Below are 25959 nucleotides of genomic sequence, written 5' to 3'. Positions count from 1 at the left end.
TCCCTGGGAATCTAAACTCCACTGCTTAGCTCCGACCTCGCACGTATATGGCGCTCGGGGGCAGTTCCCGGAGAGAATATTGCCCTGTGCTTTAGGTACTCAGGTTTCTTGACTTGTCTCTGCAGCTTTGCAGTCAACTTGGAATAATAAACATCAGCCCATGTTAGAGAAATAAAATGGAGAAAGTATCATGTGGAGCCGGAAAACCAACTCCAAGCACAAAGGCAGCCAATGCTCCATTAATTTTTCATGTTCCTCCAGAACCTGGGGTAGTGAGAGCATAAATATTTCAAACCATTTTTGTTTTTTTAACGACTGTATTGTATTTTTGATAGACCGAAAGCTGTTTTCGAAGGCTTGGGTTATGGGCTGCTAGCGTGAAGTGATGCTATTGAAATGTTCTCACTCTGATCAGAGATGGAACAATTATTTCACTCGGTGTCTGAAATGGTCATGATACTGAAAGTAGAAACAGCAGACATTTTAGACACTCTCGAGTGTGGGACGGTTACTGCTGAACTCTTCCCTGGAAGGGGGAGTCTTTAGACGCTCATTTTAAGTGGGTTGGGAAGGAAGTTATCTTTATTATTCCTTTGTTTTTGTCACCATTCCTGCTAATCTGAGTCTGTGGTGTTTCTATCTGGTAACTGGACCAACTTCTGACTTACATGGCATAAGACCTTGACTGCACTGGGATTGTAACCACCGGCATCAAGCCCTGTTGTAGAAGTGACTTACACCAGCTCAGCTCACTCCAGTTTCAAGGTATGCTGCCCTGGTATAAATCATGTCCATACAAGGGGATTGCACTGGCACAGCTACAGAAGCGGCCAAAGCCCAGTGTAGACAAGACCAAAGTGAGAGCAGAATTTGGACCTTCTCGTCTGTCAAACTCTCACATCAAAGGCAGTGAATGGGGAGCAGATGGTCATGACCAGGTGTGAACTGAATAGCTGATGCATCCCTGGTGAAAATTTGCACTGCTGCATTTTCATATCAGAAGCAAAGCTATGTTGGGGCACCTGCTGTTCTGCACACTTGCTTGTTAACACATGGTCTGTCCAAATATTGCAGTTTTTCTTTCTCATAGGTATTAGAGCCAACTCTACAAACAAGCACAGAGACTGTACGTTTTACAAAAAATCCCTTCTGCAGTTACGCCATCTCCTGAGTCCTGAGGCAGCAAATTGGTCCATGTGGACCACCCTGTGCCCACATGAATCCTGTTTCTTTGGGCTCTGCCTGCAGAGAGCTGCCTGCAGGATTGTGGCATGTCATTGAATTGATAGCTTTGCAACAGGGCTCCCTTGCATTTTCTTCTGTAAGAATGAAGGGAGGTAACGCTTGCACAGTTTAAAAAAAAAAAAAGCCCATTTAATATCCGTATGACCGTTATTTACGGATGAAGTGAAGCTTGTGTGTACACGATCAGAGAAATTATTTAGGATAAAACATTTAGTTCAATAAAGCACTTTAAAAGTTCAGATGCAGCGGTTTGGAGGTAGAGGGGCCATGGTGACCTACTTTAAGCCTGAGCCTTTTTTGCAATCAAGAGTGATTAACACTAGCTGGAAGAAACTTAGAAACCTCTGGAAGTTGCTTTATAATAACTTAGCCTACTTCTGAACAATTTCCCTTTCAGTTTAGCATGGAAATGTATCGCTTGTATCATAGCAAGTGCTCAGCCGCTCCACTCATGTAGCTTTTCAACTGGTGAGTTTAAACATTTGTGGCTTAGAAGCAGAAACCCTTTGGAGGAGAGGGGTTGTTTTGGGGATCAGAATTGCATAAAGAGAAACGGTTCAGTTTTTAGTGAATTTCCTCTGAGTAATTTATTGACTGAAAGTCACCAGCTGAAATTTTATTTCCTTCTCTAATAAATCTCTATAAATTAAGAGGATTTATTTCTAATGACAATAAATAATTCTGGAGGTCAACCAATAAAAACCTTTTAAGTGATTGTGTAACAAATCAACAAATGATTTTTCATGATCACCCTGAAACTCATTTTAAATAAACCAGTAAAATTAGGGAACCAAAAAACACACTTTGAGTGTCACACTGAGGTCGCTGCTAGAAATTAGAGATGCAAGGGTCATAGTGCAGTGGCTCTCAACCTTTCCAGACCACTGCACCCCTTTCAGGAGTCTGATTTGTCTTGCGTGCCCCCAAGTTTCACCTCACTTAGAAAGTACTTGCTTACAAAATTGGGCAAGAATACAAAGGTTTCACAGCACACTAGTACTGAAAAATTGCTTACGTTTTCATTTTTACCATGTCACTATAAAATAAATGAATTGGAATATAAATATTGTGCTTACATTTCAGTGTATAGCATATAGAGCAGTATAAACAAGTCATTGTCTGTATGACATTTTAGTTTGTACTGACTTCGCTAGTGCTTTTTATGTAGCCTGTTGTAAACCTAAGCAAATCTCTAGATGAGATGATGGGCCCCCTGGCAGACCTCTGTGTACCCCCAGGAGTATGAGCACCCTTGGTTGAGAACCACTAAACTCTGCGACTTGCACATAGTCCAAGTTTCTCAAAATGCTTTGTGCCCTCATGGTGCCCTGTAAATGTTTGTTAAATTCTTGTATCTGCAGTTGGAAACTCTGGGTTTCCTAGCATGTAATAAATATTCAGAGACGTTCTAGGTTCGGCATGTTAATATCGAGAGGATGCGATATTAACACCTACAGCACATTTGCTGTCCCAGCCAACGGGTAGTAATTTTACCTGTTGCTGTGGTATGGTTGTGCATGACACACGGTGCTTTCTGTGGGGCTGGGATCCCAGGGCCTAACGAAATGGAGCAATTTCTGAAAGATGCCAGATTGGGGAGGGGGATACCGTGGCAGCATCAGCAATAAACTGCCATTCAAATTCCAGGATCCAGGAGCCCCCGGTGCAGGACAATGGCTGGAGTGACCTCTGGCAATTGCTGCTGTAGTACAGTGAATTTTTTTTTAATAACCAACGTGGATGAAGGGTTTAGAGCTGAACACGTAGCTTCTGTGTGCATCCCACACACTGGGCTGGCTTCTTCTCTGAGCTCCTGGGGTTTCACGACAGCATCACACCACCGACTTCAGCAGCGTTGCTCCGGATTGACGCTGCTGTGGCCCGGAGAAGAATGTGACCCACTGAATCCATTGGTGGGAAACTGCATTTTGCTGGCTTTTGCTTGAGTCGGGGGCTTTGGCCTACGCCTCCTTCAAGGAACTTTTAATCTGGGATTGAGGTTTTCCTGCTTCACCTCTGGAGGCCCTAAAAGGTCATATGCAGATTAGTTCTGATTCACTGTGTCTGTCTGTGGTGCAGGAACTGCTCCTTGTCGGATGGGTGCCCGTGTGTCAGTGACCTAGTCTGCCAGGATGTTAGAACTAATCTGCAAGGACACTCTCTTTTCCCATCCCTCCTCAGAGCTGCTTTCTGCCATGGTGCCTACAACAGATGATGGGCTAGCGGGCCAGGAAGAGGGGGTACCTAGAAGTTTATATTTGAATATTTCCCTCTTCTGGCCCCTCTGTGTTGTTCATCATCTTAGGCTGCAAACCCTTTGGTACAGGCTGTGTCTGCTTGTGTGTTTGTATAAGACCTATTCTAATGGTGCTATCATATAAGTAGTAATTAATAAAATCACTAGCAATCTTGGCAGGAATTTTAGCTCTTTTTGGTAAATACTTTGGATCTCAAGTTTATTTAAACTACCACACAATAAAAGCAATGGGCCTGATTCTCCATCACCATGCACCTCACATGGCCATTCACACCAGTGCAAGTGTGGTGTGAAGTGCTGCCAGACCAGGGTGGCTGCGTTTCATGCTCGCTTTGCACTGGTGTAAATAATTGCACAGGGTGATGCAATATCAGACCCTGTGCATCCAGATCAGTTACCTCTTACTGCAAGGGATTATTGCAATGAGAACCTGTAGGATTGCACTAGCCTTTTGGGAGACTTGCCGTTCAAGATGCAGTCTGTGTTGTAGCCGTGTGGGTCCCAGGATATTAGAGACAAGGTGAATGAGATAATCTCTTTCTATTGGTGAGGAGCAGGTCCCATTCAGGATGCAGTCACTGTAACAGTGAAGTGGTAACATAGTGTGTACCTGGCTGTACAGAACTAAAAATAGCCTGAGCAAAAATTAAAGTAAGTAATTTTGAATATTCAACTGCAACTTTACCACCAGTTTTGAGTCCTAGTAGGAGCTGATCCCACGGGGAGCTTTTTGCTGGAGGTTCTGATTCCCAGGAGTTTTCGGACAATGTTTGTTTTTTTGTTAGGGCAGGGGAAGGCCTGACTGGGTTGGATGGTTTTGTTCAGGAGAATTATTTTTGGTAAATGTGTGTGGTGTTGGGTTTGCATCGCAGGGGGTTGTGTTTGTTTAATTTGTGCATACCAGGGGGACCTCCAGTACTGCAAAGACTTTGGGTGAAGTCAGTAGCAAAACTATCATTAACTTCAGCAGGGGCAAGAATGCAACCTTTGTCATCAGGAATTTCTGAACTGGTTGCAAAAGAATTGGAAACTGCAATCAAGGTCTGGAGGGAGCTAAGTAGGATTATGCTGGCTCAATTGTACGGATTAAGGATTTTTGAGGCAGAAGAAAACACCACTGGATTACAGGTTTTGGGAGGCTTTTAATCTGAGTTCAAATTTATGTAACTTTTATTCCTGTCAGACGCCCACACACCGAGACAATTTTCTTTGTGTAAAAGTGCTCTAGAAATCAATTCACATCATTATATTGATAATCCAGTTTGTTACTTCAGTGTTGTTTTTCTGGACCATGTGACTGATTGATCAATTATTTCCTGGTCACTGAAGCATTCTCCTATTCCTACTGAAAGAGACGCTTCCAAATATGTCGGTTAAAAGGACAGCACAGGAGAGGCTGCTGCAGGCAGAAGATCTGCGTCTGAAGGTCTAATATTGCATTCGGAAGACTTGAGAGTGTTTAATAGAAGGCTCTCATTTTATTTCTGAAATCACAAAATAGTTTAAAAATGAGATGTGATTGTGTAGCTCTGAGTGGTTGAAATTTTGCTTCCCATTGATCAATTTGCCCCGTGTTTGGAGAGCCTTCAGGCTGGGGTCACACGAGCAATAACACTGAGTGGTGTATTGAATTAAATTAAAAACCAAGAGTACATTACAGGGAAGGAAATTTCCCCACACTGGAGTGCTCTTAGCATTTCTCTAGGGTTTTACTCCGGCTATAGAAATGTTTTTAAAGAGTGAGCAATGTGACATTCTTGCTGGGAGATTTTATTTTAGACTTTGATCCGATTTTAAGAAAATTCCATAAGAGCCATCTTGTGATTACCCACAGCTGTCAGCAAGAGAATACATAAGCCCCATTTCTGATCATAGCTCGGGCCTCCGTGGAGTCAGTATCCAAATCTGGGCCCTGCACCCTTTCTAGATTGAGAATCTAAAGATACTTTGTTTTGCAGTGTTAGCCTGTTTCTAAAGATAAATCAGAGAGACACAAAGGCTCTGTCTGTGCGTGAGAGAGAGAGAGAGAATTTTTCATGGAGTTAAAAGGTCCCTAGGAAGACATAGCACAATCTGAGCAGTGTAGGTTGCTGGGCCAGCGCTCTGACAGCGCTGTGCAAGGGGTCAGTGTTCCGGTGCTGAGCTCTGCAGGCAAACAGATGCTTAGGAGCGCTGTGGAAGCAGCACGTTGAACCCTGCAAGGAGAAAGCGTTTTCCCTCACAACTAAAGTGTCTTTTTTCTGCCTGAGGAGCGGTGGGCCTGGGATGAGGTTCTCTCTCCTGTGGTGGGGAGATTTCCTGCAGGACTCCCCTGCAAGAGGCTGTGGATCAGCATTTCACACGCTGCTGGGTTTAGATTAAAAGGATTTTTAATCTGGAGCTGAACTAGGAGAATACCTGATTTCATTACGCGATTACTTCCATGGGTGTTGTTTGAAGTGGCCCAAGCAAATCAGAGAGAGGGGATTCCAGTAACCTGGTCCCACAAAAGCTCCACCTGCCAACCCTCCTTAGCAGGGAATTGCATCATGACAGCGAAGTCTCCTTGGCACAGTGTGTGCAGGAGCAGAACAGTTTGGAAGTAGCAGCCTTTTAGTGCAAGGGCTGCTGGGAGGAGCTCTCTTTCATGGGTATCTGATAGACAGTGGGATGCCAGGGTAAAATCCGAAGTAGCCCATGGAAGCTTATGCTCAAATAAATGTTAGTCTCTAAGGTGCCACAAGTACTCCTGTCCCTTTTTAAGGGTAAAATAGAGAGCTCTGCGTCAAAGCAAGCTCCATACTATTTTCATTTCTGTCCCTCCAGCCAATCTGAAGTCCTTGTTTAAATTGCTACTTTAGTATTCCCAGAACAGTTACGTCGCACAGCCCTGCTGTCCTGTTTGGCTCTCAGATGGGTCCTCACATGTTCACCCAAGAGCAGCAGGATCTGCTCCAGGCATGGCAGCGTGCAACGTCCCATCTGCTCAAGGCAAAGCCAGCGCTGATTAATTCTTCTCTTGCTACTTCCATGGTCTTCCCCCTTTGAATTAGCTCGAGGGGAAGGGATCCATTTCCGTGGCCGAAGTCCTTGGAACCTGACCCGAAACCTTTGTTGTGGCTGTTGGAATTTGGGAGCTCCAGCACATCCCGTGCTGCTGGAATGTGCAGCCTTGTGTCCTGTAATGGCCTCCCTTTTCTCATGTCATGTCTATTGGGGGGAGAGGCTTTGTGTGTTTTATTAGCAAATCCCTCTGTACTAGCCTGTAGATGCAAAGCCACCAGTACCTCTCTTTAAATGGTCATGGATTTTTACCTTCAAAGGTAAAGAATAGAAATAGATTTTAGAACAACCGCCAGGGAAAAAGCCAATCCAACACATTCTTATGAAAACATAGCAAAGTGCGTAGGTCCCAGTCTGTGAAACTGTTGGCTCTTGTATCTGAAACTGTTACATTTCTGCTTTAAAGCTTAATAGGATGTTTGTTTGTTTTTTCAAGATGTAGCGAATACAAGCTGGGTCTCTTCATTCTAGCACTCTAGTAGTAATATTTAAATGCTGTTTTACAGACATACAGGAGGGAAGTCTCTGCTTCACCCAATTTACTATCTAAATTTAGCAGTTGTCACTATTCATTGCAATATTGGGAGGTGGAGGGGTAGAGATGAGAGGGAGCAGAAAGTGCGGGGAAAGGGAACCCCGCCCCTTGAGAAACCATTAGCGACCCACAGAGCAGCTGCGTGCAGCACATGTACTAACACCAACAGCTGTCTCTCTATTTATTCTTCCATGGGAGAAGTAGCAACGTACCCTCTTTTGTTGTTAATGAATTGCTGAATGTTTCCTGCTCAGCTCACTGGCTACCTAATTGACTTAGCCAAGCCTGGGAATCCAGCAGGATCAGTGGCAGCAAGTCCCGCTGCCCTCTTCGCGTCAGAAATTCAGCCCTGGATCTGGCAAGGAAGCTGCTATTGCAGGGATCAGAGAGCGAGAGAGAGACAGGAATTCCTCTGCAAGGCTCAAGAAGCAGAAGAATTTGGGGGCTTGGCTATCCTTTTACCTTAAATGAAGGACCGATGGATGTTTGCTTTGCTTGTAACCAGCGGGATCTGAATGGCCTGGCTCCTGTGTGTGTGGAAACCTGCAGAAGATATTTTACCTAACAGAGTTGAAAGTCTGACATTAAAAATAACAACAATACAGCCTCAATATTTATTTATTTCCACTGTGTTTAACTTAGTGGCAAACAGCATCCATTAAACTTTGAAAAGCGGCTTCAGAGAAACACCAAGCTGCACCCTCAAGTGTGGGAGCAGGGAAAGCATTGAGTGGCAGAAGGATGCAAGCTGGAAATTAAATGGATTTGACTCTATTTCTTAACTCTACCAGTTCATTTTGTTGTGTTTTTTCCCCGGCAGACTTTTCTCCTATAGCAGAAGGTTGAAATTGTAAGAGCTGCATCTTTGTTGTGTGGTGCTTTTTTGTTTTGGTTGGGTTTTGGGGAGTTTCTGAAAATTCTATATTCCTGGGGAAAACACTTCCAACCCGTTTCCTCCTCCAGCCCTCGCAGGGAGAAGGGGCAGCACGCTGTGGAACAGAACACTCTGAGAGCTGAACAGGGGGAGGGGATTTCTGCACCCCAAAGAAAGCGAGGACACTATGCAGGTTTCTTTTGTATGCTCAGAGCACAGCATAAAGAGCCGAAGTGCAGACGATCGACTGAGCAGACAAAATGCCAGCAGTCCCAACCTTGGCACACGTAGCAAATTCCGAGCAGTGGCCGTGGTTGCCCGGAGTCTGGGGCAGCTGTCTGTGCAAAACGCCCCATCCTCAAGTGAATCCAGCGTGAAACAGCCAGGAATGAAATATAGGTATGGAGAAGACAGTGCTTTCCATTCTGCGGAAAGAGAGTTTCTTGGCCTCTTGTTTAGATGTGTTTGTAATTTCACTATCTACTATACATGTTGGAAGGGGGGCATGCGAGTGTGTGTTGTGTTGTGTTGCCTGACTGCGTCTATACATTTTCAATGGTACAAATGCTGAACTCGGTGTACACTGTCCTACTTCTCTCTCTTTCTACTAGTTTGCTGTTTTTCTCCTTTAGGTACAACCTTGTGAAGGGTCGTCATCTGCTCTCACTTACGCTGCTGTAAAACCAGAGCATCACCACTGAATTCATTGGAATTATTTCCATTTTGCACTAGCCTAAATGAGAGCAGAATGTGACCCTGAGATTGGGTTTAGGGTTCGGCAGAATTCCTGCTAGTGTTGTTGTTGCTAATGCTCAGACATTCCCGGGGGTCAGCAGCGCACCGATTCCTCATTTGATAGCAGACCTTTGTATTCTGTAACGTCACCAAACATTTTCTGATGCTTCCACCTTTTTCTTTGGAGCTGTGGAATAAGAGGGGACTGTCGGTCATACACTCTACCACTGTCGATCTGTTTAGTGATCTGAAAACTAAACAAGACGACATAACGTGCTCCAGACAGCCATGCACCAAGGGGTTAGTGTGTTAAACTGGCATGGCGTTTCAATAGGGAGATGCCAAGAAGTTTTGTGAAAGAACAAGAATAACACATATGTTGTACTTTGGCTAATATTGGCGTGTGTGACACTTCATACAAGATGTGAATAACCATGCCAAATATGTCAGGCAGAGGCACATCACTTGCCTCAGATTATCTTTACCAGATTATCTTTTCATGTTCAATAACAAGCTATTTTCACGCTGGTCCTCTGTAGTCCTCTAAGCCGTGTGTGTGAGTGAGCTAGAGACAAAGAATGAATACATGGGAGAGGTACCGCCTTAGATTGCAAGGGATCTATTAGCTGAGAACCTCAGGGTCTCCTCTTGGTGCTGTACGTACCTCTCAATTGAGACCTCTGAATGCCAGATCTGTATTCGCATTAAGTAAAAAATTGTAACTGACAATTTTATCTGGAACCCATTCAATACATGCTTTGAAAAGTTCAGCTGAACATTTCTTAAATGCCTGACTTGGAAATTTGCTGTCTTAGATGGAAAGGTTGAAGAACTGTAGGGTGTAAGTTTGTAAGCATCTTCCAAAGGCAAGTTAGATCATAAAGACCAAAGTAATTCCAATGCTAAGAGCACTAGTTAAACTTCCTGGATTGCAGAAGATTAGGTCAACCATAGCATTGCTGGTTGGTTGGGTTTGTCAGTGTATTAGTGGTGGATAAAAATATGCTGTGCAATATACTTGCAAGCAAAAGCAGCCTTTCTCCTCTCCCATCCTTCCCCCACTACCCCAAAGAGATTACCTCTTCCTGTGTAAAGATCTTAAAATGCTGAGTGAAAAATAAACAGTGTAAATGTTATTTGGCAAAGATTTTCAGGAGTGACCAACAATTTTTTGGTTGCTTTGAAATCTCAGAGGGACCTAGCATCAGTGGGTGGATTTCAGCTCTTTCTGAAAATCAGTCCCCAGAAATGCAAGCCACTTTGAAAATCTCAGCCTTGCAACATTTGAATGTTTCTTACTCAGTATTTATCCCCTTTGCCACATGCCAGAGAGAGAGACGCTGCCTCCCACGTAGTCCGGAAGCTAGAGACATATGCTATGTTGGGTCCTATTTCTCTCTAGATTGTAATTTGAATAGCCAGTTATTTGAGACAGAGTTCTGCTGAGGTGAACGCAGACTGGTGGTACTGTGGGGTGACTCCCAGAACAGGGAGAATTTGGGCTTCAAAAAAAATCCACTATCCTTCTGAAGACTGGTCCCCATCAAACATGTGAATCAGAAATGCTGATTCATTATGTAGCTTATTCGCTCCCTGGGAGGCAAGCATGGTTTTTAAAAAAACGAGCAAAGTACTGAAGGATTGGGCAGTGTAATCTGCTGGTACATGTTTAATATTTTGAAAAACACTAGCAAAATCTGTTACTGTTCTCTTCCAGTGCTTAGGAAGGGAAAAGGTCTGTCAGCTTCCTCATGGACGTGTCCCTTCACTGTTTGCAGCTCCCTGGCAATACTGAATGAATAGTCCCTTGCTGTGTGGTGCCTCTTTTTGCTAGGGCTGTGTTTAATAACCTGTGTTATCAGTGGTTTAAGGGAGCACGGGTGCCAACCTGTTTAAGAAAGTGTGTGTGTGTGTGTTTTGTCTTTTAAACTAAATTGTACATACATATAGCTTTAATACAAGCCTTAACTTCTACACCGGTGCTCCCTGAACTTTTTACCTTGTTCCCCCTGCTCTCCCAGGCCAGGAGCAGGGCCGTGACTCAGGGGACAGGGGATGCAGACAGGAGTAAGGAGGTCGAGGCTAGGCCCACAGCTAGGGGCGGGAGTGGAGCCTCAGCTGGGGACCAAGACCAGTGGCAAGGGCCCCAGCAACCAGGAATGGAGCTGGGTGGCACTCCCTTCCCACCACCATGGGGGCTGGCCTGGGCCCCAGCCGTGCCCTCCCCCTGCCCCCAACATTTCTCCATGTCCTCCTAAGGGGCCATGCCCCATAGTTTGGGAACCTCTGTTCTACACAGAGGATCAGACTAGTATAACAGGACCTGAGGAATATTAACCATCATCTATAATTAATAACTATTATTACTGTTTAGATTTGCTCTGTTCCCAAATCCTAGCTCCCTTGATCAAATTGCTGCTTGCCTGAGGCTTCAATCCAGAGATCACTTACTTTTCAATCCCAATCACCTGAAAGAACAATCCTGTATCTGGGCTAGTTTCATAAATAGAGGATTTTTTACTGTATTTCATCATAGATAGTTAGCTAAGAAAAGCTGTGGTTCGCTGACTGGCAGTTCGTCCACTGGGCCCAACTCAACTGTGTTCCCCTCAGCGGAGCCGTCCGCCACACAACCGGCACAAGCACTGTGAGACCCTGCCCCACATCCTGTGTGGATGCAAACAGCACTCTGGAGCCCCAACGCCATCCAGAACCGGCTGTTGAAAGCCATCCCGCCGTCCTGGTGAAGATCACCATCGACTCTGCCACCCCCAGAACAGACAGCCGACTGTGACCTGACATCGTGACGGACACAGAAAAGAAGGTTCTCATGTTAGACATCATGGTGCCATTCGAAACAGGTCACCAGCCTTCCACGAGGGCCAAGCACGGAAGACATTGAAGTACACCCCGCTGGCCGACGCCCTGAAAGCCCAGGGCTACGAGGTCCAGATCCACGCCCTGATTGTGGGAGCCCGGGGCGCATGGGATCCCCACAACGAACCGGTACTGAGAGCGTGCGGAGTCGGTCGATGCTACGCCCGACTCATGAAACAGCTCATGGTGTCCGACACTATCAGGTGGTCCATAGACATCTACACGGAACACATCACAGGACACTGCCAGTACCAGGTTGAGTAACCGAGACCACCGACCAGGGAAATAATCCACTTCCTTCTCTGACGAATCAAGGGACGCATCCCACCCATGTACTTATTCTCTACACCAGTACTGACTTGGACTGTTAATATAGTGCATGGGTGGCGTACCCGAGCCCACTTATCCACTGACGTGCTAAAAACTCCTGCACCCCAATCTGGATCTGTGCTGATTATGTGATCTGTATGTACCTCGTGAACCTTGTAACTGATACTTGCAATCCCCCATAACCCAAGCCCGACCCCAGATGTACAGTACCTTCCCTCCTAACTTCTGTAAATTTGATTTTGAACATTAGCTTATACTCAAATATTTTATTAACAATCATTAGGAGCTCCCGACACAAATACAGTATTGCCAAAGCTAAGTGAGAACATCTTTTCAATAGGAGCCACATCACTCTATGGTAGTTAGCTGTGGAGCGCCAGCCATGGGGGTGTCTGGCCACATGGCCCAACCTTGCTTAACATTTTTATTTTGAAGTAGGTGTAGATCTTGCAGCTGAGACAAATTAAACGAGTTCCACTTGAAAAGCAGAAGTGTAGATCAACGTGTGAAGCTACATGAGTTAAATTCGACTCTCTCACCAGTTCAGCCTCTGATTTCATCAGGGTTGCATCCGTGCATGCGATAGCAGCATTAGGTACTTCTCATTGCTAGTTCACACAGCTCCTACATGGCTTGTCGCAAAGCTGCCATGAGGGCGCTGGACCCGAAACTGAAATACAGAGTAAAGACACCACCACCACCACCCCCCGAAGGAACTCTTCTGGTTCTCCCCATCTTAGGGCACATCTACACCGATACTGCTGTAGCGTGTCGGGTGAAGAAGGCACTTTATGCCCACAGGAGAGCACTCTCCCGTCTTCATAATTACTCCACCTTGGAGTTGTTGGAGTTGGTGAGACCATAAGCTATGTCAGCAGAAGCCGGCGCCAGTGTGTGGATAGCACAAAACTTGCGTCTCGGGTAGGGGGCTTTTTCACACCCCTGAGCGACAAAAGTTAGATCGACTTAAGCAGTAGTGTAGACCTGCCCTTAGAGACCAGCTCTACTCTGAAACAGCAGCAATGCAGAGAACAACCTGGGGACCTAAAGGCAAGTGAGCATCTCAAGCCAGTTTGTTTTACTAAGCACATTTTCTTATCTTTTCCTTTTCCTTTTTATTTTTTAAACAGGGTTCCTAATGTGACACAGGAATTGAAACACCACCCGGGCCTAACATGCAATATTCAGTAGCAATGAAATATGCAGGGGCTAAATGAATGGCACTAGTGCTTTCTGATGGCTCACACTAACCATTATTCCAATAGACTTCCATTAGTGTTTTCCATGCAGTGGAGCAGACCTGAGCCAGAGCTAATGAACCATTCACTTGGCATGCTTTTTCTAGACACCACTTATTCACAATGGTATGCTTTGGTGCCACTAAAAAATATCTGTGCAAATCAGTTTTTTTAATAATGCTTTAAAGATTTTAAGCCCCAAATTGAACTAGTTTATTGAGAGAGGGAACAGCATGCGTTCTGGACACACAACCAAGAGTCAGGAACTCCTGGGATCGAAATCCCAGCTGTGATATTGGTTTCTTCTGTAGATGTGGGTGAGTCATAGACTCTCCTCATGAGTGTTCCTTTCTTAAAGCTGGGGTTAAGTTAGCGATCTCATATTAATTCATATTTTAAAGCCATTTGAAAACTGAAAGAGTCAAATGTGCCGTAACATTGTAGAGTTCATATCTGCTCACCAAATTATATACTCGTTATAGATGTAATTTGTTTCCAGCTATTAAATTTTTACTCTATCTACTCTGAATTTTCAGTTTGCATTCTCTCTGTGTGTGTGTTAAAAACACTGTTGTAAAATTACTGTCAGAAAATAGTTGGATGCCATAATGATTCTGGCCTAATCATATAAATCAGACTGAATGAGGTCACTGCTACCGCCACTTTAAATTATTGTGCAAATGTAGCGTGCAGAGTTTCAGCAACCGTCTGTTATCTAATAAGTGAATTTTGTATCTGAGAACCTTGCAATTGCTGTTTTATTTTCCACTAAAATGTCTGGTTTTCCATGTTTAATTGTCATAGTTTCAATTTTATATTCATTTTTTGAGCTCTAATAATTGCCCAGGAAAAGAGTCTTATGTGATACAGATACATTTCTTGAAATGCCCTTTTCTTGATTTTATTCTGTCATGTGGTTAATTTGCAAGTAGGAAAAGCTGATTAATATTAAAAATATCTAAGAGATTTCCCATGCTTTCGCTTTTGTTTTATCCCTGCAGATGCGCTGTATGCAAAATTACACATTTTCTGTTGATACTCTCAAGTTGCAGAGTGCTTTTGTTTTTCAGTTGCCAATATCTAAATGTCTAGTGTCTAAGAACCAGCATCCTTCCCATTCCTACGATCTCTGTGTTTGTTGTCTCTTTACATATGTATCTCCTGCTTTGGTTGCAAAAATAGGAAGTAATAATGTTACTTGACATTATCAATTGATATCTAACACCTCATTTGAGTCAGGGAAAAATCATTCTCTGTCTTCTCTTCCTTCTTTAACTAAATCGTTTCTCAAGTCATGGCCTTAATTTTGTAGCCATCAATTTGGGTTTAGAAGGGGTGACGCCTTCTAACATTCGTTTAATTGATTTTGTATCAAGGATGGTCTAAATAATACTAGTCCTGCCCCAGTGCAGGAGACTGGACTAGCTGACCTCTCGAGGTCCCTTCTGGTTCTACATTTCTGATTCCATCTTTGTGCTGCTGATTTCATTCTTTCATTTCTATCACAGTTTACTTATAAACCCAAGGTAAAATTACGAATAAACTGGATTTTCTCTCTCTTCCTCATGGTTATTTCATTCCTTATCATGTTCTCGTTACCTTCTTGCTTTTCTTTTGTTTTGTTCTGTCTCTTTTTACTAGGCTAGAATATGGCCACCCTAAGCTCTTTAGAGCCCTGCGACCCAGGTTGGTAGGTTGGGGGGGGGGGGTCCGAACCACCGGGTCACTTCGGAACAGTTACACTAGCTGTTTATTCCAGCTGTTTATTCCAGGTAATTTTGCAACATGTGTCCTCACTCAGTGTCTGTCTGTCTCTACTATGTGCATCTTCCATCCATGCTAACTCAACTCTTGTAACTCACAGATCTGCCCCAGGCTCTTCAATCCATATTATTTTGGGGGTTAAATGTGCTCTTGTAAAGGGACTAATGTAATCATACCAGCCTGTGATTTTGTACCTGTTCGATAACCGACGTGAGGTTGGTTGGTTGTGAGGGGTTTGTTAAGTGTCATGCCAATAACCGCGACTTACTGGTTGAGTTTGCATGTTCTTTACAATACACTTGGTGCACTATAGGGTGTGCCCTTCATAACAGTCTTACAGTAATAATGCAGTCTGCTTTTCAGCATTTCACTTTATCAACTCAGTACAAAGACCAACTAGTCACATAGGCAAAACTAGAAAATCCAGACAACCACCACCATAAAAACGTGTGTGTGTGTCTAAGTAATTAGAAAGAACAGAATCAAAAAAGTCATCATTAAAATTGTACTGAAATTATCTTCCACGAACAGCTTTTACAGATCCAGACTAACACGGCTACCCCTCTGATACTTGGCTTCCATGAACAGTGAATGCATAGGATAAAAGTTATTTTTAATGCCTTTTACTTAAAATGGCTTCACTAGCATTGCCTTTTTGACAGTATGGAGGTCTCTCTTCCTCTAACCATCTATACATGCATACATATGTAGTGATATCAGTAATTTCATTTGATCTGCAGTTTAGGAGAAGTGTTATCAACTGCTGCTCCACAATGGTGCCTGGGAAATACGTTGTACTTATGGTTCATTCAAAGACAAGAGCTTAGCTAAACACTTCCCTAACATAGCACTTTGTGTTGATTGTAGTGCCTCTGAAGGGCACCGAAACCCCTGTCCTTTCTGTTTATAGTTTTGGAAACTGATGTTCCTGTGATGTTTGCTGAAGGGATGGGGATCGGGGACACCACACGTAGCATCTGTCCCATGTAGCTATGGCACATCCTATTTCTGACATTTCCAGTGGTTATTAAGAGGTGTTTCTCTTTTTCAGAAATCTTGGGAAATCGGGGTTGCGAGTGTCCTGCCTTGGCTTAGGTAAGTGAGTTCATCATCAGGTGCACTCTCTCATATCTCTCCAGTGTCCATTGGTGAGCAATCCTCTTCACAATGATTTCTCCCTCGGTTATTTAAGTAAGAGACAGGCCCCCAAGGTGGAGGTGGCAGCTGCACCTTCTGCATCCATCAGGGCGATGTTTCTCTGATGCCATGTTGCATTAAAAATGGATGACCTGAAACCAGATCCAGCTACCAGTGCAGCATTTCCCTGCATAGTTGTTGCTAATTGCTGGTTACCGAGTAACCAGATCTAACCACAGATTTTTGTTCTGTCCTAAACCTCGGCATCTCCCCCAGTGAATCAGCCTGGATCATGGCCACGCAGACCAGCATGGTTATCAGACTCTGAAATCCTCCTGTGCGCTTACTGCATGTTGTATCCCCGATTGGTTTTCTGTATTAAAATATGTGGCAGTTACAGGTTTACTTGGGGTGCTGTCATGGATGGGTTCACAAACAGGCATCTACTCCTCAAGAGACCCATGTACTCACGCCATTTAAAAGTATATCAGAAGAAACGTTTGTGCCATTTGCTGCTTCTGGTTGTTAGAGCACTTCAGCATGGCACACGTCACACTAGAATTTGGTTTGCAAAGACACCAGCCCTCAGTGAGGGCTAAGTCCACGCTCAGTTTAAAGCTCAGCGGTGACCTGCTGAGGACACTGGGGCTCTTTGGCTTCTTTGTGATGTATGACACAAGTTGGCCAGGTTGGGGAGTGGAGTTCTCCTTGTTTGGTGCTTTTTATAGAAATAGCAAAAACATCAACTGTAGTTGCCGTTGTTTTGCCGGAGTAGCTGCTGTGTGCGTCTTGGACAATGTCTGAGCGACAAGGGACTGACACAGCTACAACTACGCTGCTTGCCACAACTGGACAATGTTGGCTTAGTTTAAGCTCTCACACCTTCATTGCAAGGTGAGCAGTTAAATCTTTTGACAGAAGCATCCTGTATCCAAAACATTAATGAGCCCTACAAGTTAAATAAGTTTGAACAAAAAGAAACCAGAGAATTAAACAATCTGAGTAAAAATCCCATCTCTTCCCAACTGATCAACTTTCACTGTCTTGACTTTTACCTGTCCAGTCCCCAGAGACTCTCACCTTGACACTGTAATGTAAACGACAAACAGAAAACTAAAATGATGCTTGTTGCGGGGAAGAGAAACATATAGGCCTTTTTTTATCCGTCATAAAGGAGGCAAAAGAACATGCCTAAGTTTTTTCCATTGTAGGTCACTTTTAAAAGAAGAGCAGTTTGAGTCACTGTCATGAAAATGAAGCATCTGAAAAATGTAAACAGTGAAAATCTGTTTCTCTTGTCTGAATGAAATTTTATCAGACTTTCATAAAAAACATTTTCCCCTGGGCTGATAACAAGCCTGAGAAATCTCAGCCCAAAAGGTCATTTAGTTTTCAGGTTTATCAATATCTGAAAAGGGGGGCATAAAACAGAAGTGTTTTATCAGCCCTCACGATAGCATTGGTAGTACAGCACTTTATCTGTTAAAAGACCCCAACTCCTCAAGACAGCTGCTGCCCCATCTCAGCTTAGTGACTGCAGAAACAAATGTCTGACTCTTCGATTGCTGTCATTCAGCTGGACTGCAATGAACAACGTCACCTCTGTGTCTTTATATAAAACAAGCTCCAAGGCCTTGTTCTCACTTCCTCGTGAACACTCGTGTTCAGCGCTTCCAAGTTAAGATACTTCAAGAATGATCCACCTGAGCTGTAGTTCGCAGAGAGTTTGTGCAGATTTCAGAATCTGCTGTAATTGATTATATCCAGACAAAGAGTCATGTAGCCTGAACTGAAAACTGCGTGCCCTGTTCACCTGTGACAAGTTGGAAGTGCCGTGGACTTCTGCAGAATCTAATCTAGGTTTTCATTTTAACAGACTGACTTTCTAGACATTTGGTTGCTCTGATAACGTTCCAAATGTGGCATGAGTGCAACCAACGCACCCTTGTCTTCCTAAGGGCTTGTCTACATGGGAAAGTTTTATAGTGGTATAAGGAAAGGTGTGAATTTAAACTGCTATAGTTATACCAGTAGAACTCCCCATGTGGACCCTCTTATTCTGGTAGAGGGGTCTTTTTCCAGCTTAGTCTGTCATTTTGGCTTAAAAAGCCATTCTTATTCCAAGATAGGTATGTCCACATTGCGGGAGCTGTACCTGTTTAACTGTTCTGTATAACTGGAAAAATGTCTTGCGCAGGCCAGCACTAGTCTGCGGAGAAGCTGCCCCAGTACCTATGTGGCTCCTCGTGCCTTTGCCAAACTGCAACAGAGAAAGCTCTGGGTATCCACTATCCAGAATAGAATAGGGAAGGCAACAGCTCTGAGAGGAAATGGCAAACGGATGAACTATTACAGGTTCCTGGTATGGTGATTCATGCTGTAATGTCAGGCAGTGGGGTCGTTACAGGCAGACGGGTCTCCACTAGCCAATCGGAAGTGGTTTAGTTAACTGTTCCCTGCAGGTTTTTGGCTGGGAAGGGCAAGTAGGTGTTGCAAATGACTGGCAAGGGCAGAATTACAATGCTCCATCCCAGTTTGGTGAGAGGGCTTGACCTGGCGGGAAGGCGTTGGAGAACCCGAGCAGTTGGTATCCTTGAGCATCCACTCGGATGACAAAAGTCTTCTGCCCAAGTCAGGCAAACGCAATGAGAGAGACAGACAGTCTAAGTGTAACAGCAAGAGATAGGGAGGCCCTGAGATCCTGGTTCACTCACCTACCCACAGGCTTTGGACAGGGATATTTCACAGTGGGACCAGCTTGGTATTGACAGGCTAGCATAGGACTGACCTGCGTTTGGATTGTTCCCGTGTTTCTCTGCTAGTGACCTACAGATGAATTCAGTCTGGAACTCCCTTTTCCCCGTTTATTGTGTCTTTCAGAGCAGAGTTAAGTTGTATGTATTTTGTACTTGTGTTTTCAGAATGAGTGTTTTCCCTTCTTTCCCTTAATAGGAACATGGGTGACGTTTGGAGGGCAGATTACAGATGAGGTAAGAATTGTTGCCTGTTTTGCGCTGCCTACTCCATAGGTCAAAGATACAGTTCTTGTTTGTCTCCTTTCATTGTACTGAAAATCAGCTTCAGGAGACTCCGTAATCTAGTTCCTTTTATTGTTTTAAGTGACCAAGCCTCAGTGTTGCCAATGCCGTTTTTCATGGGAAATCTTCAGAATGAATAAAAGTTCTGTCATATTTACCACTTTTCTCTATAGAGATGCATAAATATTCATGTTCGTCTGACATATTTCAACTTTATTTTTCAAATTAGCTAGATTCATTTTTATGATTATGGCCAAAAGAAACTAAAATTATCCTCTCTTTGGCTAATTGTTATCCACTAAGACTACTACTTACTGCTGAGCAAATAATTTGTAGCGCAAATTGGAAAATAATTTCCAAGAACAGACTAAATTCAAACCAAATACTTTTCACGATTGTTCCAGGAGCAGTTTGCTCATGAGCTGTTTGTTCCAACTATCTAATATTCAAATTTTGAGATGCAATGGTTAGTTTAATTGGACACACAAGTCACATGGTAGTCTTTGTGATCCCTGACTTGGTGAGCATGAGTCTTAGAACCAGTTTTTCATTGCTAATTACTTGTGTTTAAGAGTTCAAAATTCGGAGTTAGCACATCATCTCAAATGACTTTCTACAAACACCCTGATCTAGAAGGTGACTTTTCTGTAATATTTGTGGGAAATGAACACAAAAGGGGGCACAAACATAGCTGAATTTAACAGAAGTTTTTGTTCAAGCAGATATTCCCAGAAAACATGTACAGCTGTCAAATTGTACATGGATGTTGGAACATGCATCTCATGGAGATAATGAAGTTTTTAAGTTAGTGTTTCTGTGAAGCCAGACTTTCCTAAGATATATTCAGTTTACCAGTAACATTTGTGAAACGTGTGCTGCAGCTGTATCTTTCCCTGGTAATACAGACTAGGAGGCAACCATTCAGGACACCTTCTCCATTCTGTGTAGTAAATGTATACAATGCAATCCCGGTTTTTCTGAGCCAGTAGATGCCAGCAGTAGTCTGAGATAATACCACATAAATCAATTTTCTGAACACTGGATTATAAAACTGGGAGGAGGAAAATCATATTGCAGTGTGTGCTTGGGATTCCCTGTTCTATATCCATAAGCTACTGAGTGCATCCTGATAATGGGCAAATACACTGGACTGAAAAATACATAGCGTGCAATTTGCATGATATTGCTGTGCAGTGAGACCAACTGTGGCTGCCTAAAGTTAAGCATCTAAATAATCAGATCACCTCATTAGGTGCCCAAATTTAGGCTGCTTAGTTTGTAATGTTTGGCCTAATCACGTTACCGTGTGCTGTTACAGGTGTGTGTTGTTGATACAGCGCTCATGCCGAGGGGTTTCTGGGCTCCTGCTTTCTACGATGGGCTCTCTGTAAACATTACAAATGTTTCTTTGCAGATGGCAGAACAGTTGATGACTTTAGCATATGACAATGGCATTAACCTGTTTGACACAGCAGAAGTCTATGCTGCTGGGAAGTAGGTACCTTCTATGTTTATGTAGCACGGGGGAGACACAAGTAGATGTGTTTAAATAAATGGGTGATTGCTGTAAACATCCAGAATGACTGACACTTTCCCTGGCTACCTGACATTCCCTGATCGAAATGCTTTTACTATGTTATATTTTCTCCAGTATTTTTTCTTTTGTTCCAGAGTTCTCTAAAACGCACAAACACACCCCGGCCCAACCGCAAAACTTTGTGTTCTGGATTCCCTGCGAAGGCTCTTTGCTTTGCCCCTTGCTCTGCTAGAGGGGTCACATGGCACCTGCTCAGTTCTGCTCTGACTCCCTGCTCTTACGGAGAGCAAAAGTGCAGAGTAGGAATGAAATCTGGGTCTCACCTCAGTGGGTGGCCGGTGCGTACGCTCTAGTATTTAACCAGCTTTATCACAGCAGAGACTCCTGCCCCAGAAAGTTTTTCCCCCGGAATGATGATGTCCCTTCTTGCATTTCTTTGCCAGAGAAAATCCAGGTGTTGTTTTAGCTTCTAATTAAGTGCTCTTCACTATGGCGCACACAGGCTGCGTCTTCACTGCAAAAAAGGTGTGTGTTTCCATTGAGATGGCTATTGCCAGATAAAATCCCAGTGGGAACACGGCATGGGAGTTTTTACCTCATCTCGCTACATCGAGGTAAACCCCATATTGGCAGGGAGAGGGGTACTGTAGATAGATAGCGGCTCAAACTGCCATTTTTCACTGGCCTGGTACAGTCTGTGAATGACTGTATTTTATTTCTATTGGTTTCAGTGCGTTTGAAGCACTTATCTCTGACTCCAGGTGCTTTGATAGCCTTGAAACAGAGAAAATCAGAGAGAAACTCAGAAAAAGTTTGTGCACAAATGTCTCATGGAGAACCCAGTTCTCCTTCAGAGAATGAGCTGCCTCCATCCCCTGGTCTGCACAGAGTGAACTGCTAAGGACTCTGGGGCAGTCTGGACTAAGAAGTAGAGGCACCTGCTCACTAGAGATGGAGATTTGGAAGGCAGAGGTTGTCAAGGGATTAGGATTGTACAAATTGGTATGAAATGGTGCTTGAGCAGCTATAGCTAGTCTAATATACAGTGACTTTGACCAGCGTTTACAGGTGTGCACAGGGACCAGGAAAACGAGGTTCTGCTGTGAACCAGAGAGGGGTGTATGGGCAACAATGGATTTGGAGGGACAATCAATAAATTACAAGCACCAAAGCCTGTCTCAATTGTTAGAAAAATGTCACAGCCTGATGCTGATGAAAAACTAAATAGAAAAAGTAGACGCCATGAGGTGCAGTGTGTTTGTTCCGGCTCTCGCTAGGTTTCTGTGGCATTTGCTTGCATATTACTAGCAGGTGGTCTGAATCCCTCTGTGTGTAACTGGGCCTGGTTTTTAGACGGGCTGGCAGATCTTTTGCCTTTGTGTACGATATCCTGGTTCAACAGGTCAGACTGCGAGTAGCAGGGGAGCTGGGGATTGGGCAGCCCCATCCTTTCTGCATCTAAAAATATTTTTCTTCCGAAGTTTTTATTAAAGAAAAAATGAATACAAAAAAGGAGTGAGGGGGCGAGTTTGCTGTGCAGTGTCTAAGGGGAGTTGACGGGTGTTCAATGCAGGGGGACACACGGATGACAGCCTACCAGGGGGAGCAGTGCAGTGTGCATTTGGTCTGGAGGCAAAACCCTACTGTGAGGAAAGAACCTCAAATGTCCTAATTCTTTCCTAGCTCAGGACAAGCTCTACTGGTCATAACTACAGCCCTGGCTTGCTGAGAGCCCGGATAGTGAGGCTACCAGCACGGACACGGTGCCAGTGCAGGGTTTTTCCCCTACCAGAATTAATGAACTGAGCTCCTGGGGCAAGATTTTCCCCTCCCCCTTTACAGAAGACCCATGCACAAGTCCTGTGCGCCACTCAACTGCCTCTTCAGGCCTATGGGCCAGGAGGCTAAGTGTCACCCAGAACGATTAAAACTTGCTCGGAAGCAGAAATGAACACACACCCCTCCAGATGTGTTTGAATGAATGCACTCATCTAGAGCCAGATCCGAAGAGTCTGGTTCAAACTCCTGTTGAACTCAAGGGTCTTCGAACCTGATCCCTAGGTGTTATCAAAGAGTAGCCTCCTTTTAATTCTCCGAGGCCAGAAAAGTTACATCTGGGAGTTAGCATCGCCTCTGAGATTTAACAGATGCTTGTTCCTGTTTCAGTAGAGGTGGGTGAAAGAGTTTGAGATTGGTGCACTCCGTTTTTTGGTTAGAACAGGCTGTGGTCAGCTATCTTCCTGTCTCACTGATTTGGTTATGCTGCCAGGTATAGCACTTCCTGACTAGGTCAGCTTATCTTCCAGGCCATCATGAGCAGAGCAGGATGGAGTTATTTTAACTCTTCTTGAACAACTACCAAGAAGTAAATTACAGCCACAAATTCAGAAACTTTTCAAAAAAGAATTAGATAAGTTCATTAATGATCTGGAGGATGGCGTGGACTGCACCCTCAGCAAGTTTGCAGATGACACTAAACTGGGAGGAGTGGTAGATACGCTGGAGGGTAGGGATAGGATACAGAGGGACCTAGACAAGTTAGAGGATTGGGCCTAAAGAAATGTGATGAGGTTCAACAAGGACAAGTGCAGAGTCGCACTTAGGATGGAAGAATCCCATGCACTGCTACAGACTAGGGACTGAATGGCTAGGCCGCAGTTCTGCAGAAAAGGACTTAGGGGTTACAGTGGACGAGAAGCTGGATATGAGTCAACAGGCTAGTGGCGCGGGCCGAGGTATATAGTGGCCGCTGCTTTGAGCAGCTCCCATTGGCTTGGAGCAGTGAACAGTGACCAGTGGGAGCCATGATTGGCTGAACCTGTGGACATGGCAGGTAAACAAACCGGCCTGCCCCTCCAGAGGCTTTCCCTGCACAAGCAGCGAAACAAATTTGGGAACCACTGATCTAGACTGTTCTCAGTGGTAGCAGATGACACAACAAGGAGCAGTGATCTCAAGTTGCAGTGGGAGAGGTTTAGGTTGGATATTAGGAAAAACTTTTTCACTAGGAGGGTGGTGAAGCACGGGAATGGGTTACATAGGGAGGTGGTGGAATCTCCTTCCTTGGAGGTTTTTAAGGTCAGGCTTGACAACCCTGGCTGGGATGATTTAGTTGGGGATTGGTCCGGCTTTGAGCAGAGGGTTGAACTAGATGACCTCCTGAGGACCCTTCCAACCCTGAGATTCTGATTCATAGAGGACAGGTCCATCAATGGCTTCTAGCCAGGATGGGCAGGGATGGTGTCCCTAGCCTCTGTCTGCCAGAAGCTGAGAACGGGCGACAGGATAGATCACTTGATGATTCCCTGTTCTGTTCGTTCCCTCTGAAGCACCTGGCATTGGCCGTTGTCACAAGACAGGATACTGGGCTAGGTAGATCTATGGTCTGACCCAGTATGGCCATTCTTATGTGTCACAGAACAGGTAGGCCCACTCTCTCAGCACTTTTCTCACCCTATAACCACAAAGGAGTCCTATAATTCTTTTGTTTCCCTATAAATATAGATCTTAGCATCTATTTAAAAGCCCTTTGTGACACTAATTCACTTGCAATGCTTCTTCATAGGAAAAGGCAGCACGTTCTGTGAAACGTTTGTATGTTCATGACTTCATAGAATCATAGGGTTGGAAGGGATCTCAGGAGGTCATCTAGTCCAACCCCCTGCTCAAAGCAGGATCAAACCCAACTAAATCATCCCAGCCAGGGATTTGTCAAGCCTGACCTTAAAAACCTCCAAGGAAGGAGATTCCACCACCTCCCTAGGGAACCCATTCCAGGGCTTCACCACCCTCCTAGTGAAAAAGTTTTTCCTAATATCCAACCTAAACCTCCCCCATTGCAACTTGAGACCATTACTCCTTGTTCTGTCATCTGCTACCACTGAGAGCAGTCGAGTTCCATCCTCTTTGGAACCCCCCTTTCAGGTAGTTGAAAGCAGCTATCAAATCCCCTCTCATTCTTCAATTCTGCAGACTAAACAATCTCAGTTCCCTCAGACTTGTGTGAATGGGCTGCATTAGGAAAAGACAGGAGATATGGAGAGCTGATCTTATTTATTTATTTTTTTTCTTATGAACTTTTCTGACAGCTAGAATCTGCTGTGCTGTGCTGCAGCTAACCCATGTCAGCACAGTGACTTTCTCCTTGTTAACCTTTCCATTCCTCTCCCTCCATCCATTTGTGCCTGGGCTCAGATGAAATATCGTACTTCTTCAGGGTGGTGACACATCTGCCTGTGTGTCCCTACAGCACCTAGCAGAGTCTGGCCTGATCTTATTCCTGTTGCAGTCCAAGCAATAACAAGGGGTACAGTGTGAGGAGCCGAGTGATGAGAATGTGGCAGGCAACAAAAGGAAGGCCTGGTGCAGGATACTCGTAGGTAGAAATTGCAGTCATTCCAGAAGGGTCGTGAACAGACGCTGGGCATCGTGACTGCCTTGCCATTTCCATGTTGCTGAGAGAGAGGTTGTGTCCTAGCTAGAAGGCAGGAAGGTCCAAGTATGGAAAACATGGAGAACCACTGTCCTGTAGCTCCAAGGGAACATCTTTTGGTGATCATGTGTACTTGGGAGCATTGGGGAGAGTCTCAACATGTCGTGTGCTGTGTATTAAACCCTAGCGACAGCAAATTAATTGGGATTTCTGAAAGTGTCCATCTGTGTCTTAACTGTACGAAATGAAGGCACTGGCAGTCTGACCTGCTCAGCATCTCATCTTTGGTTTTAGATGCTTGCACGACACAGAACAAATCCGATGAAGCATCACACACGTCTCTTTGTTTAAGTTAATGACTAAGGGTTGATTTTTTTCCTGTCTCCTCCCGAAGGAAGAGAGTGACTTTGTCACTGGAAAGGATGGAGGCTGCAGAATGTAGTGTCTGAGAGGTTTCACTAATAATTGCCCAGGAACAGAATATGCCTGACATGGCCAGGAGCGAAGATCAGTTCAGTCATGTGGGCTGTTCCTAGCAGTGCGTGTCTGGGCATTCCACACAGTCCAAGCACAGATATCCACATGGCTCAGTTGGTAGCATCCTCGTCTCTGGGCCACACTGGAACTTGAGCGCCTACCCAGAGCTGGCACAGCAGTGCCACATCGGAATGAGCCACACAAATTATTCCCACTGTGACGATCAAGCCCATGTATTTATTTCAGAATAGAAATGTTGGAGGAGCCAGTCCTGCAGCAGCATCTTCAGGGGCAAAGCAACCTGCCAAAGTCAAAGAGCAGTGGGTTTGAGCAAAGGCTATGGAATTGACTGCTGTTGGATGGCAATGGAGAGCTGGGGTGGGTGAGAGAGGCGTTACATATGATGGAAGAATGTATCTCTCTTACCTGCGGCTTTGGTCT

At 44.5% G+C, this 25959-nt stretch overlaps 1 protein-coding gene across 6 annotated transcripts in view; it reads left to right on the top strand.

Annotated features, from left to right (window-relative positions):
• The window catches only part of KCNAB2 (potassium voltage-gated channel subfamily A regulatory beta subunit 2), a 118948-nt gene that overhangs the window by 73831 nt on the left and 19158 nt on the right, over positions 1-25959 (top strand). For 5 of the 6 annotated variants that reach the window (XM_050931785.1, XM_050931783.1, XM_050931786.1 and 2 more), the window contains 3 exons: positions 15949-15992; positions 18987-19024; positions 20487-20566. In XM_050931785.1, coding sequence (XP_050787742.1) covers positions 15949-15992; positions 18987-19024; positions 20487-20566 — 162 coding nt within the window. Of the gene's footprint in view, positions 1-8140; positions 8353-15948; positions 15993-18986; positions 19025-20486; positions 20567-25959 lie in introns of those variants that run through there. The other variant, XM_050931781.1, reaches the window with a different exon arrangement.

Source organism: Gopherus flavomarginatus, chromosome 21, assembly GCF_025201925.1.
Source record: "Gopherus flavomarginatus isolate rGopFla2 chromosome 21, rGopFla2.mat.asm, whole genome shotgun sequence".
Taxonomy (NCBI): Eukaryota; Metazoa; Chordata; order Testudines; family Testudinidae; genus Gopherus; species Gopherus flavomarginatus.
Note: the sequence above shows the minus strand (reverse complement) of the source record. Positions and strands in the feature narration are given on the sequence as shown.